The following is a 12,947-nucleotide window of genomic DNA, read 5'->3' as shown; positions in this document are numbered from 1 at the left end:
TTTTTATTTGCTAATATCAGCATAAATTCAATCGCCTTTACGATTGTATCTATAACTTATTGTTTGCCCCAATTGACCGGAAATACTAGTAATTTTGAGCTATTTACTGTGAACTGCGAAAATACGATCCTATAGCGCCACGCGATACGAATGCAGTGATTCGACGAAAGACTTCAATCAATTCTGCTGTGAAATCTGTAACTTGGTGTTCCCACTTTTATATTCGCTAATATTAACCAAACTTTACTTGCATTTACGATGGTATCTATGTTGTTTGCCCATATTGGCAGGAATTAGTAGTGATTTTGAGCTAATTAACTTGTGCTCCGAAAACACGATCCTACAGCGCGAGCCGATAAAAATGCATTGATTTGAACAAAATTTTAATCGACTCTGCTGAGAAATCTAACTCGCTGTTCCCACTTTTACATTTGTTGACATTAACAAGAATTTACTCACTTTTAAACAACGATAGCATCTAATTTGTTCGCCCTAACTGGCCGCAAATAATAGCAAAATGCTCGAGTAGTAAAATTACTACTTGTATACAGTTCTGGAAAATAATCATTTTTGCTTGAATGTTTTTGCGGTTTCACAATTACTATATTAACACAAAAGCATGGGCTATCCTATAGCCGCTATAGTATTGCTAGGTTACTATTATTATTCATTTGCTAATCACCGGTAATTCCACGCTGAAAACTCTGCCGATCTACTAACGCGATATACAGAGAATAATAAACGACAAACTACATAATAATATCATTTTTCTGTATTACGTAAATGTATAAGTGACAGGCTATATTACACTTTTTTGAAGGTTTAGGTATAGGTTTAAAAAAAACACAAAACAAAAACAAAATTTTTTTAAAAGAATTTGTAGCCTATAGTTGCGATTCGTTTTAATGCAACACAAAATTGTACATTTCAAGTATATAGCTTATAACAAAAAAGCGGCGTTTACAAGGATGCGGTGGATTTTGTGGCAAGAGTAGGCGCACTATCTTTTCTTTGACGATTCTTTAATAACAAAAGTTTCCAACATGTCAATTTGTTAACAACCTTCGAGGTAGCACTTGAGTAAAGAATGGGATTAAGAGCACTGTTGATAGGCAGCAAAACTATTGCCGCAACTGAATAGACAGTGCCACTGATCGGAAGGTCATATAGCTTACAGAAAGCCAAAATGCAGATGGGTATCCAGCAGAGGAAATCAGTGATCACCAAACGAAATATTCTCCATTGCATTTTCGCTATAAAATCAAAAAAATTCTTCCTGACAATATTTACAGCCTAGTGTTCATGAAAGGGTTTCTGGTGTTTTATAAAAACGTAGGGAAATTAACACCAAGGGTATTTTATTGATTGGTACTAAACAAAAATTGTTTACCGGCATCGGTTCGGTCCTCCACAGTTATGTTTTTTCTTTTGAACATGATGACGTAAATATAAATGTAGACTCCAGCGATAAACACAAAAGCCAGGAAGTTGAATATGACCAACGTTAACGACAAAGCAAGGTGAGGATCGTCCCTGTTGGGGAAGAAATTAGCGATGCATACGCTATGGACGTTGTAGTACCTGTTACAAGTTCGACATCAACGTTCAGAAAAATCAAACCCTGTTACTTTAATAATTTTAGTAACATCGCTCTTACCCAAAGCTAGCGACAACCTCAAGATCGTTATCAGTCCGGAAAATTTGCCCTCTTATTTCAAGCAGTTCGTCCCAAGTGGTAACCGACCTAATTCTTTCTGCAAATAGCGCCGTGGTATTTTCGTTTTCATCAGGAGAAAAATAAACGAGACTACGATACAAATAGGTTTTTCCCGCCTCCAATGGGACAATCGCATGTTGAGTAAACCTATTTCTTGGTATCCAAGCAACGTTAGGTACTTGACTACGGTAAGCATGTGTTAGGGGTAAAACAGCCACAATGGTGCTTAAGGTCCAGGTTGCAAACGACAGGAGAAACACAAACCAAGTTTTAGGAAGAGACGATGCGTTAAACGGCTGAAAATAGAAATCTTGCGTTATATGGAAATAAAAAAAAACTTGCAGCCATCAAACATAACTTTTTATCAGTTATCAGTCTATGCCAGCATACCTTTAACAGAGCATACAGCCTAAAGGCAGTGAGTAAAAGCATGGTGAGAACAGATGTCTCGCTCGATATGAGAACAGTTACTCCCATCCATGTACAGACGCTGCTTGATCTCCAAGCAAACTCTTCTTGACAATATGATCCTCTTAAGCTCTCGTATGCTATTCCCACAGCTAATAGATAGACTCCCATAAGAAAATCAGCAATCGCAAGATTGAGCACAAGTATGTGATTTCCTCTCAAAGAAGACAGAGTTTTCCCATTGGCCCGCATTCCAAGAAGAATTCGACTTTGATGGATAACTACAATCTGGACGCAAAACGTATGATGTTATCATCACCATGGTGATTGCTTCAAAACAATCAACTCGTGGTTATACATTAGTTATATTTTATAAAAAAACATGATATAGTTTGGCACTCTGAAGGTTAACTTTATATTTTTCGACACGAGCTTTCGCAAGCATAAGCTTGCTTCTTCTGTGTGTACTATGAAACTGTAGACAGTAAAGTGGAACCGAAACTGTTCATTTTCACAGCACACCTGAAGAAGCAAGCTTATGTTTGCGAAAGCTCGTGTCGAAAAATATAAAGTTAATCTTCACAGTGACAAACTATAACCTGTTTTTTTATTTTACTTTAAAATTTGGTTAATACGGTTTAGACAACGTCAACTGATATTTTATAGTCATCACCAAACACGATGTGATGCTATGGGCTATAAGAGTGTTATCTCACTCAACATAGTCAAGTTATGGGCGCACTGCCAGGAGTTTCCTACCGCGTTTCCAATTAATGCCAAGACTGCCATTATCCAAATCAAAACAAATAAAATTCTGTTTTCTAGCAAATCATATCTTGAATTGAAAAGAAGCTCGTTTGTTGAGTTTTTGCCAACTGAACTGCATTCGTCACTTGCGTCATCACAATCTTGTCTACCGTCGTTCACCTACAATTGATTGACATATTTTTGCTATCAGCATCAAAATAACAAATTTGAATATAAGATTTCTTTATCGGTTTTGGAAAGCTGTAGCAAATCTACTGTTACTCGGAACCTGGTTTTCGCGAACAAAAAGCGTCCGTCCCGGTTGTTCGCAGTAAAATCTTCCTGTGCAATTCTTCTCATCGCTGCCATCTTCACACTGCATGTGGAAGTCGCACTTTTGAGATCGTCTTATGCGAGTTGACGTATTACCACATCTTATGTAAGCCATTGTGGGAGAGTCATTCATCCGGCACACGAGAGCCCTGATATTATTACGCGGCCTGGACACTATAGGACGACAGCGCCCGCCGTTTGAACGCAAGCAGCTGAATGATACATTACGTGTTTCAGTGTTAATTTTGAAAATAGGGATAATAATTCAAAAAATATAAATCCGGTATGTTATACAAAGTAACTATTCTACCGGCAGATTACGCTGTTTGCGATACGTAGATGCAGAGATAGGGCTACAGCCGATCATATATATATATGCAAATAGGTAGCTTACTGTAATTAAGTTACAAAGGTATAATGGTTGAACAAAGTTTTAGGTAAGTAAAGATGCTCAGTGAGAAATAAAGTTACATTAAAATTAAAAATATTTGCATATTTTCAAGTGTACCCTATATAGTGTAGGCCTATATACCTTAACATTTAAACGAGAGAAATGTCTGGATGAACAATTCTGACCGGGGAGGCATCTCGTACAGATGCTGCCTTCGTTAGACATTCAAAAATTGGCGACAGAAAGAGAGCGTGTTACGGATTGAAATTTTAAGACCAAATTTTATGTACTTGGCTTGGACGTAACCGTCGGTTGGTCACATTTTGATATTTTATTACCCCTACATTTTAATTTACAAACATATTTACCATCTATTGTTAATTCTGCTGTCATTTGCGCATGGAGCGGTGCCACCGCAGAAATGAAACCTGGACCGAAAACATAATTAATTATTTTAAAAATTGAATGTAATGAAAGTTATAAACAAATTTCTATTTGCCCTATATACTGTACGTACACAGTAGCCTACATAGTAAAACGAAGGAATATTTCTGTATACTGTAAAAATGTTTTGTGAATCAAGAAGTTGCCAAAACGGGGCTCGCTTACATCTCGTCAATTCCATTCGCACAGTCCATATTTCCGTCACAAACCTTGTATCTTTCAATACACTTCCCGTCTCCACAATTGACGGTACCGCGGGTACACCGATTAAGTGTTGGACTCCTGAGATAGAAATTTGTATCTAGTTTTTATCCCACGAAATGACTTTGTGCAATGAAGATCATTGACTACTGGATTTCCAAAATAACTTTATTTCACCATCTTCGTCATTATACATTTTAATTTTTCTAGACCTATAACCACTTCATATAGTTGGAAAATTTGATGAGAATATTTACACCTCTAACAGTTTTAGATACATCAGCAAGGTTCAAGGTAAACATGACCTAATCGCCATGTAATTTTTAACAAAGAAATTGGTTTAAATATACAATAAAGTAAATGCGAAGCTGGCCTGATCAATGCTGTAATTTAAACAAAACGCTTACAAGCGTTACTACGCTATTGCTATCCCATACCTACATACCTGATGAACGCTTCTGTAACTTTGTCGCATATCTCAAGCCTATTCTGGCATACACACTCATCAGACAAATCTGGACAATCAATGATCCCATCACAAACACCTGAAGCCCGAATCATCAGGCTTCTGTCCTTACATTGAAAGCAGTTTTCCCTGTGAAAAGATCATGATATTTTGAAGATGTTATAAAATGGGATATTACAAATGTTTATGATATACATGCATACTGTATATTACATATTTTACAAGAAAAACTCAGCAATGTATTTCATCAGTTTCATGAAAGTTTACAGATTTAGAATAATTCTTACACATAGACAGGCTTGCCCACGTTAATATGCTCTTCTAGCGTTGAAATACTGTTACTATAGCAACAATACTTCAGTATATTATAATATGCTGCATTATGCGGGTTATTTTCGCATAAGTCTAGCCGCTGAATTTGAAAAGTTTGCTACAAATGACATCTATGTTTATTAAATATTTATAGTCATTTTCGTTACCAACCCCTTTCGAAGACATAAATCTTCCTCATTGTCGCAGTCAGGAACATCGTCATACAGGAGTGCTTGAGGCAGAACACAATGTCTGCCATTTTTCAAGCATTTAAACCCAACACCAGATCTGTGTTCCATATCTTCTGAACAACCATTACAAATGTTGAAGTCGCACACCGACGACCGCTTAACGCAAGTCTTGCCGTCTTTACAGCGATAGTAATTGCTACAGTTCATGTCACAATAAAGCGAGGTGTAATTATCGTCGTTGCTGCATCCGCTGGGTGTCTGTTGATTTGTGCAAATATTATATCGATTGATGCAGGTTTTGTTGTCTCGACAAAGGTAGTAAGAATCACAGCCTAAATGACATTTGTTCATAGACGCGTTGGTGATTGGAGCAAAACAAGTTACGTTGAATTCAGCAGAAGTTTTGCACAATTTGTCTCGTGGAAGCATGCATTTCCCAATTCCATCCGGAGCGATTGGATCGGGATAGCTTTATGAAAGGAAAGAAAATTTACTGTTTAATCCAGGTTTACTGTACATCTTGCTTTGTTCTTTGCATGTATTTTTATTTATCGTTGTTGTTTTAAGCAGATGTTAGGACTTGTTATAAGTTATGGTCTGCAGCATAGCATATATTTGCCTTACTCGGCCTGTGGCATGTACCATTAAATTATAACTGCAGTAAAGGTAGCCTAGTTCAAAATTCTTTTTTTACTAGTCAACTTTAACATCACTTTTCAGCCACTGACACGGTAATGGTAACTTAATAAAATTTTAGAAAGGCATAGTAGACAATTTCATAAACGTAGGTCTATCGATAACCATGTTTAAACTATATCTTCTTTATCGTCACACTTACAGTATTTGGCATACAGTTTACAATAAATTTTCTTTCGCCAATAAAGTAATGAAAATCGAATTTGCAAATTACCTCAGCTGAAGTAGTCGGGTACCACCAACAATCGAGCATGTCGCTTGCTTTTGGTTGCATAAGAAAGGGTCTTGCTGACATGTGCATTGTCGTACTAAAGAAACTAAATTTTTAAACTTTGTAACACCTTATACCGCATATCTAAAATTAAGCTAATTACTATTTTCACCGCTCGAACCTCGTTTACAGAGCACGTCTTTGTGCCAGTTCCGACGGATACAAATTTTATATTTTCTTTTTGATTTTTTTACATTATATTGCCTGAAGTTGTAACTGTTCATCAGAACCACTCATTGAGTCATCGTGGTTCATACCTTGCTCAAGGGTATTGGGATGGTAGCGCAACTGGGAATTTGATCCCGTTCGCTATTTTACGACCAAGGCACTCTAATCGCTCAACCACCGAGCCGACAATATACCAGAAATAGAACATGTCATAGCAAACTATATACTTGTCGCCATACATAACTGTAGCTAATTACGATTAGCGCACCTCTTCAGTTAATTTAATAATTTAAAACTTAGGAAATCAAATATTATTGATATGAGTATTCTCTTACCTTGCTGTTGTGTTTCTGTCAAGGTAATGCAACAAGAAACAAAGGATAGCAAAATAATATTTTTCGCCAAAGAATGTCTCATTTTACTTTTTATCAATTCTATGCAGATTTTAAAAAAACTTGCAGGAAACTTTCTAACATATAATAAAAGAACACTTCTGAAAGAATAACTTGTTATGAATTATCACTGACAAACTAAGCTGATCAGTTATTGACTATATGATATGATTACCTAAGCTTAAAATCACTAACATGTTGTACCAAATCAAACAGCAGCTTACTTCGTCACAGAAACATTCACGTTTTGTTTAAATCCGGAAATTCTGCTCATACTGTACTTAAAGCATAGAATCCCAAACATGATTGGGTTTTTCATGACAGAAACAAAAACGTGAAAGGTTGATGCAAACTGCAGGGTTGAAGGGATACCTGACTGCGTATTGAATAACTCAATCTTCACGATGTGTCACGCTATAGAAACTTGAATTTTGGATAATCGTTCAAGTTTTACTAACTTTGGTTTACGTCTATTCTTGCAACTTGAATCAGGTTTAATGACTTTGACCTTTTGCTCCTCTTCTGCCTGTGGTTAAAAGATTTAAAAAAAATTACTGTAAATGCTATTCCGAAACTTTCACTTTAAGTTTTGCTTATACTTTCAGTATTTATAAAAACACGCCCTGGGCCAACATAATTTAAACAAAACCATGAGACTGCATATGCTAATGTGTGCTGTATTTCTGAGACAAAGCTGTATTTATCACATGAAAGTAATTATTCATGCTGACACAACACGAAGGAAGTATTTAAAAATTTCAACGAAACTGTATGTAACGAAGTGATGAGTATAACGCACTAAATTTATCTAACCCACCCAGTTCAACAAATTGCTTACCGTAATTGGATAAAGAATTAAATTGGTAAAAGCAATATTTGTGAAAGACAGGAAAATAAATGATACTGGGTTAACCTTTGAAAACCTGCTGGCGGTGAATAACCATTAACTACATGAAAAGAGAAAGCGTTTTCATTAGACCACACTTAATTGCATTCAAGTACTTTATTTGGATCTAAAAATACCAGACCAAAACAATTAAATGTACATCAAACAAGTTTTTACGGTTGCCTTGATGAACCAGGAACTTCGCTGAATTTAATTAAAACGGAAAAAGCGGGCGGGGTTGAAAGGTCATTCGTAGAAACTCGAAACAATTGCGCCTTTTGCCACGCGTGGTCACCCAGGCCTCCTCGTAGAAATCCATGGATTGATAAAGTGGACGCGTCTTGATATTTTGGGTAGAAACTTTGTTCTTCACCTGGAAAAATTTAACTCATTTAAAACTTCGACAACGCAATTTAAGTAACGAAATAAACATAGAGTAGCTGCTCTTGCTTTTTGCAGAATTTAGTAGTAAGTGTACGTGTTTCAATGAAGGTTAAATACTCCTACAACTAATATCAGGGTTACCATACAGTCCTTATTTCAAAGGTCCGTGTCTTAGAAAATGTGTTTGTCCTTTTTTTTAAGAAATGTCCTTATTTACGTCCTTATTTTTAGGGCAGAGGTTCGTATTTTGGGCATTTTGATACTTTTAGTATACCATTTTGTACCAAAAAGATACCAAAATTAAGAACATGCATATAAATAATGTCTTGTTTTTTTTAGGAACATTGGTTGCTTTCTCCTGTTGTGCACTGTTTAAGGTGGTATTGGTCTTTCGTTTCCTAGTCGTCTTTTTTTTGAGTTGAGACCGATGGCAACCCTGACTAATGTGGACGAGAATTATGAAGAAAATATAAGTTTCAAAGATCCCTAAATTTAGGTCACCTCGAACACAGACAACTTCTAACCTGGCGCTATGACGTCGCACGTTGAATCCGAGCAAAGAAGCCAACCGACATTTCCATTTTCGAATGTGGTGCTTTGTACTTTCACACGTATGTCGACAATTTTAAATCTTTTGGGCATGCTGAATTTCCAAGCTATGTGACCTAGGTCGTTACCCTCCACGCGGCATAAATACGCCTGTGTACAATAGCATGAAACTATTTTGCAAAAAAACTATTACTAATATAAAAAAGTAAACATTTTTTATCATAACAATAAAAATGTGCCATAATGTAATAGTGAAATACAATGAAAAATTAACAAATGGAAGTAATAACAAAAAAATGCTGAAATAGAAATAACTTTAAACACACTATAATAAACATTATATGATAGCAGCAAGTGTAAAAGAAAAAGTTTCCATTTTCATGGTGGTAGATAATAGTTCATGCGAGCATGTTTAATTGTTTATACCGCACTATACGCACCTGCTTCCAATCAAATTCTTCCTTTCGCATCATTGACCGACATCTGTAAACCAAAGCATCCCAGGAATATATCGTTTCCTTATTGTTTGATATTCTTGTGTATCTAACAAATAAAAACGGGTGACTGTAAAACACGCATTTTATTTAGAGGAAAAATGTAGAACTCTTATGAGATAAAATACAATCTATAACCCAAAACAATTGGAATGAGGAAATCTGCTCACTCGTCAGCTTTACAGCAATATTCAATCTGAATGGAACCACTTGCTAATTCGGTATCTGTTGGCTCAATCAGTTTATTAGACCCTTGACCTTCAGAATTATCAGAAGAGTGAATTTCACCACGAGCCAAGCGCCAGGCCAATGAGCCTGAGGTACGGCCACCATATTGCTGGTCTGATAGTTCTCCACTAGATTCGAATTCATACTTTTCGATTTGCGATCGCCTTTCTAATTCCCTCTAAATATATTCACAATAGAATGAATGTTCTCTTATGAAGTGCGAGCTGAAAGATGAATTTATGTCCTATTTTCCTCTATTTTCTGTCAAAGAGAAACAAATACTAATAATTTTTTTACTCAAACAGATATTTCCTCACTTTTCGTGTTTCACTCTTAATGCTTGTCTGGGATTTGTTTAGAGATTTTAGAGCTTGATCTAACCAAGCAGCATCAAACATTTCATTTCTTCTTGCAGTCACCTCTGCACGAGCTCTTGAATATCTCCATGTTACGTCCACAATTTCCTCAGAGTTTGCGGCGACGATTAAAGACAGTTTCTTATTCCAACCCTTCTCGTACATCAACGGTTTATCGCATGCATTTTCACATGGATCGCAGTGAACCCACCTGTCCCACGGAGGAATGAAGATCTAAGCGCAATAAACCAAAAGTGCAGTTAGTATTTATTTTTTTGTTAATCGTGAGCGCACAAACTGAAACAATTGAGTACATCTTCTTTCAAACACTTACTTCTGTCCAAACATGATCTGTCCAATCTAGAACATGACGGGCTTCAAACCCCATTGACCGACACATGAGAGTGAAGCAGTTTGCCCATTCACCACAGCGACCTGAAAGTAGTCATGACCAAGGTAAGTCATAAAAAAGTAGTGTTGAACAATATAACACTTACAGAGTAAAAAAATTTGTGTACTGCAAAGGTCTGCACAGTAAATTCGAAATGCAATTGGCACACTATATAGAGAAAAAAATGAGGAACAGGTACGACTTGAAAAAATACATCCTATGGCTAAGTGCAGTTCAATGCCTGATTATTTTCGATATCTAGTTATTGTTGTAAATCCAAAAAAAATAACCTGTTCTAGTTTCCAACAATTTCTCTGGATGGTTATACCTTGGAAATCGAAGTGTCTTCTGACAGTTTTGGCATCGAAATCCCTCAACTCTCGATGCACCCCACAAAAAATCCTCTTGTGTTGGGGAAAGCATACCTTTAAAATGGTGTTGAAATTGCTTGCAGGTACAGTAAAAATTGTATTTTGAAATACAGATTACATCAAGAGCACTTTAACTATTTAAAATCAAAAAATTTGCCCCATTCACCAATGCTTAAAGCTTTCTTGGAAGAGTCACAATTAGTGCACTTTGGAACATCTGTCCATGTAAAAAAATCTCTTTTAAACCATGTCAGCAATTCCAGCAGCAGAAAATGATGAAAGCTCACTTTAACTGTTGATAAAATACTGATTCTGAAAGCAGCAAACACACCAACACAGTCATCTATCATACATACAGCAACAGGTTATTGGAGCAAGTGAAAGATATGAACAAACCAGCTGAAGCTCCAGTTTTAATCCGAGAAAACTGACTTTGAGCACGCTGATTCAGTTTTGCGGCAGGAATGATTAATCTTGCTTTATTCTGCAGGGATTTGTTTTCATAGACCAAACAGTTCTCAAAATGAGCTCTTAACCTGATGGCCATAGCAGCATTCAACATAATTAATAAACAATACTATGATGCAATTGAGATGTGCATTTTAGAATAACAAATTTTTGAGTATATATCAAAAGACTATATTATGCACTCGCATGTCTTTTATTTCATATTTTGAAAACCAAGACTTTGATAGGAGCTTCTTAAATATGTTGCATATGGTAAATGTCATAACTTGCAAGTCATATGCACATTTTTCATGATGATTTGAAAGTATATAAAAATAAGAGAAATGCTCCAATCTTATTCAGTATACTATTATCATCATACAATTATGTATATATTGATCAGTCAGCTGTATGCTTTTATTTATATATTACTTTAAATATCCTTTTTAGTTAGTAGGCTAGTTTCCTGTATTTTTTCTGCATGGGTGTGAAAAAATTTTTTTTTATTAAATTATGGTTAAATTTTACTGAAATTATGACTTTAACAAACCAATTTAGTGTATGGTTCGAAACTGTGATTGGGGCAAAAAACCATTGCAGAATAGTAAATTTTAATTAATTCTATAAATGCACATCTACAGACATAAAACACAAACCTTAATTCAAATCTTATCAGTTGAACTGACAGAATCTACTAATGCTATCCAAAGCATTTACTATCAATAGTGTCACATACAAATACTGGTACTTACCTTCCCATGATAACTTTCTGAGAATTTGAAATATGTTCTGGAATAGTATTTTTATTGTCATTCTCAGTTGCTTTCAGTAATTGACAATGAACATCTTGTATATTAATCAAGCTATTGTCCATAGGTAACGTAAAACGTTCTCCATCCTCCTGGAATGTAAACAATAAAACATGTACGAGTATAGTGAATGCTTCTTAACTTTAGTCACTAACTCAAAATTTGGAACATCTTCTTCATCTTTGAATGAAGGAGCTTATACTGTAACATATGTATTTGCAGCTAGTTGCAACAACAGCATACGATGCACCACATGTAAGAGGATAGTTTATTACAATTTGTCTACGAAAAAGTAACCATAATCTTGAACACGGTACCTGAAACCCCATATCCAACAGGCATTGCACAGCACCATTAAATGGCAGTATCTTTTCCTGAAAAGCCTTACTGTCGATTCGTACGGAGCGGAATTTTTCAGCATTTCTATTTCTGTGATATAATGCATAAAACAAGAGTTTGAAACATAGACACATCATTATTTTGGTACTAAAAAGTAAACGAACACTTTTTCATGGTACTGGTTTATATACTTGCTTTAGGATATTGCTTGCAATTCTAATTAAAGTTGAAGAAGCCTTCAAAAAATTGTCTCTTTCATTATTCAGCAAAGCTGTCACCCCGGCACTGTTTATACTCATGCCTAATTTCAACACATTAGATTCCTTAAGTAGAAAGTGTATTAAAACATTGAAATCATGTATTTATAAAATTTCATTTGTAACTGAGGAATGGTTTCACACATTCAGTTTCAACAGTTTTTTAAAACTTATTTCGTTTAAACACAATCTCACAAACAAATTCATACGCGAAGCATTTGAAAACATTGATTTGACAAAGAAGTTGTTCTCCCTTAAATGATTTTAAAGCAACTGAAAGCTATTGGTCAACAATCTCTACCACAGTTGCAGGCTAACTAGTGGGGGAAAACAAAACGAGACAACTTTAATTTTAACTCTATATTGCTTGACAATAATGTATAGTATACAAAATACAGATCAATTTATTGAAATTGGTGGCATCATGCGAAGCGGAAAAAACAAATATATGTCAGTATTAGCACTGGTAACACAATTGAGCATAAAAGGACAACCAAATTGGGTTGACGCTTCTGGACCTGATCAGGTATAAAAATGTTGAATTTGATACAAAAACAGTTTTTTGTTGTCCAGTAACTCAGCCACATCAATTTTATTATTTTAAGGTATTAAATTGATACAAGCCCCCTCAATATAAAAAAATGATCTATCTGCACATTTCAGAAGCAATTTTCCACTGCAGTTCCTAACTTTCTTTGA

The 12,947-nt window shown here is 35.5% G+C and overlaps 2 protein-coding genes across 5 annotated transcripts; both read right to left on the bottom strand.

Annotated features, from left to right (window-relative positions):
• Positions 1-757: 757 nt before the first annotated feature.
• On the bottom strand, positions 758-6,894 carry LOC143460965 (uncharacterized). 3 transcript variants are annotated; one of them, XM_076958670.1, is made up of 12 exons: positions 6,681-6,894; positions 6,121-6,223; positions 5,191-5,679; positions 4,687-4,836; positions 4,206-4,322; positions 3,965-4,024; positions 3,162-3,417; positions 2,885-3,052; positions 2,108-2,413; positions 1,658-2,013; positions 1,391-1,581; positions 758-1,253 (listed from the first exon to the last, which is right to left on the bottom strand). In XM_076958670.1, the coding sequence occupies exons 1-12, from the start codon at positions 6,760-6,762 to the stop codon at positions 961-963; spliced, it is 2,571 nt and encodes an 856-aa protein (XP_076814785.1). In that variant the 5' UTR covers positions 6,763-6,894; the 3' UTR covers positions 758-960. The 3 variants fall into 3 exon arrangements, with proteins under 3 accessions (XP_076814785.1, XP_076814787.1, XP_076814786.1); XM_076958672.1 differs by having other exon boundaries at positions 1,391-1,533; XM_076958671.1 differs by having other exon boundaries at positions 6,121-6,214.
• Positions 6,895-7,725: 831 nt separating this feature from the next.
• LOC143460967 (peptide-N(4)-(N-acetyl-beta-glucosaminyl)asparagine amidase-like) lies at positions 7,726-12,946 on the bottom strand. Of its 2 annotated transcripts, none has more exons than XM_076958673.1 (12): positions 12,187-12,946; positions 11,970-12,081; positions 11,596-11,744; positions 10,793-10,932; positions 10,563-10,688; positions 10,316-10,450; positions 9,969-10,069; positions 9,596-9,868; positions 9,221-9,456; positions 8,997-9,099; positions 8,532-8,706; positions 7,726-7,996 (listed from the first exon to the last, which is right to left on the bottom strand). In XM_076958673.1, exons 1-12 carry the CDS (start codon positions 12,288-12,290, stop codon positions 7,797-7,799), a joined length of 1,854 nt encoding a protein of 617 aa, XP_076814788.1. In that variant the 5' UTR covers positions 12,291-12,946; the 3' UTR covers positions 7,726-7,796. The 2 variants fall into 2 exon arrangements, with proteins under 2 accessions (XP_076814788.1, XP_076814789.1); XM_076958674.1 differs by having other exon boundaries at positions 12,183-12,315.
• Position 12,947: the final 1 nt, after the last annotated feature.

This window comes from Clavelina lepadiformis, chromosome 5, assembly GCF_947623445.1.
Source record: "Clavelina lepadiformis chromosome 5, kaClaLepa1.1, whole genome shotgun sequence".
Classification (NCBI taxonomy): Eukaryota; Metazoa; Chordata; class Ascidiacea; order Aplousobranchia; family Clavelinidae; genus Clavelina; species Clavelina lepadiformis.
This window is presented reverse-complemented; position numbering and strand designations above follow the sequence as displayed.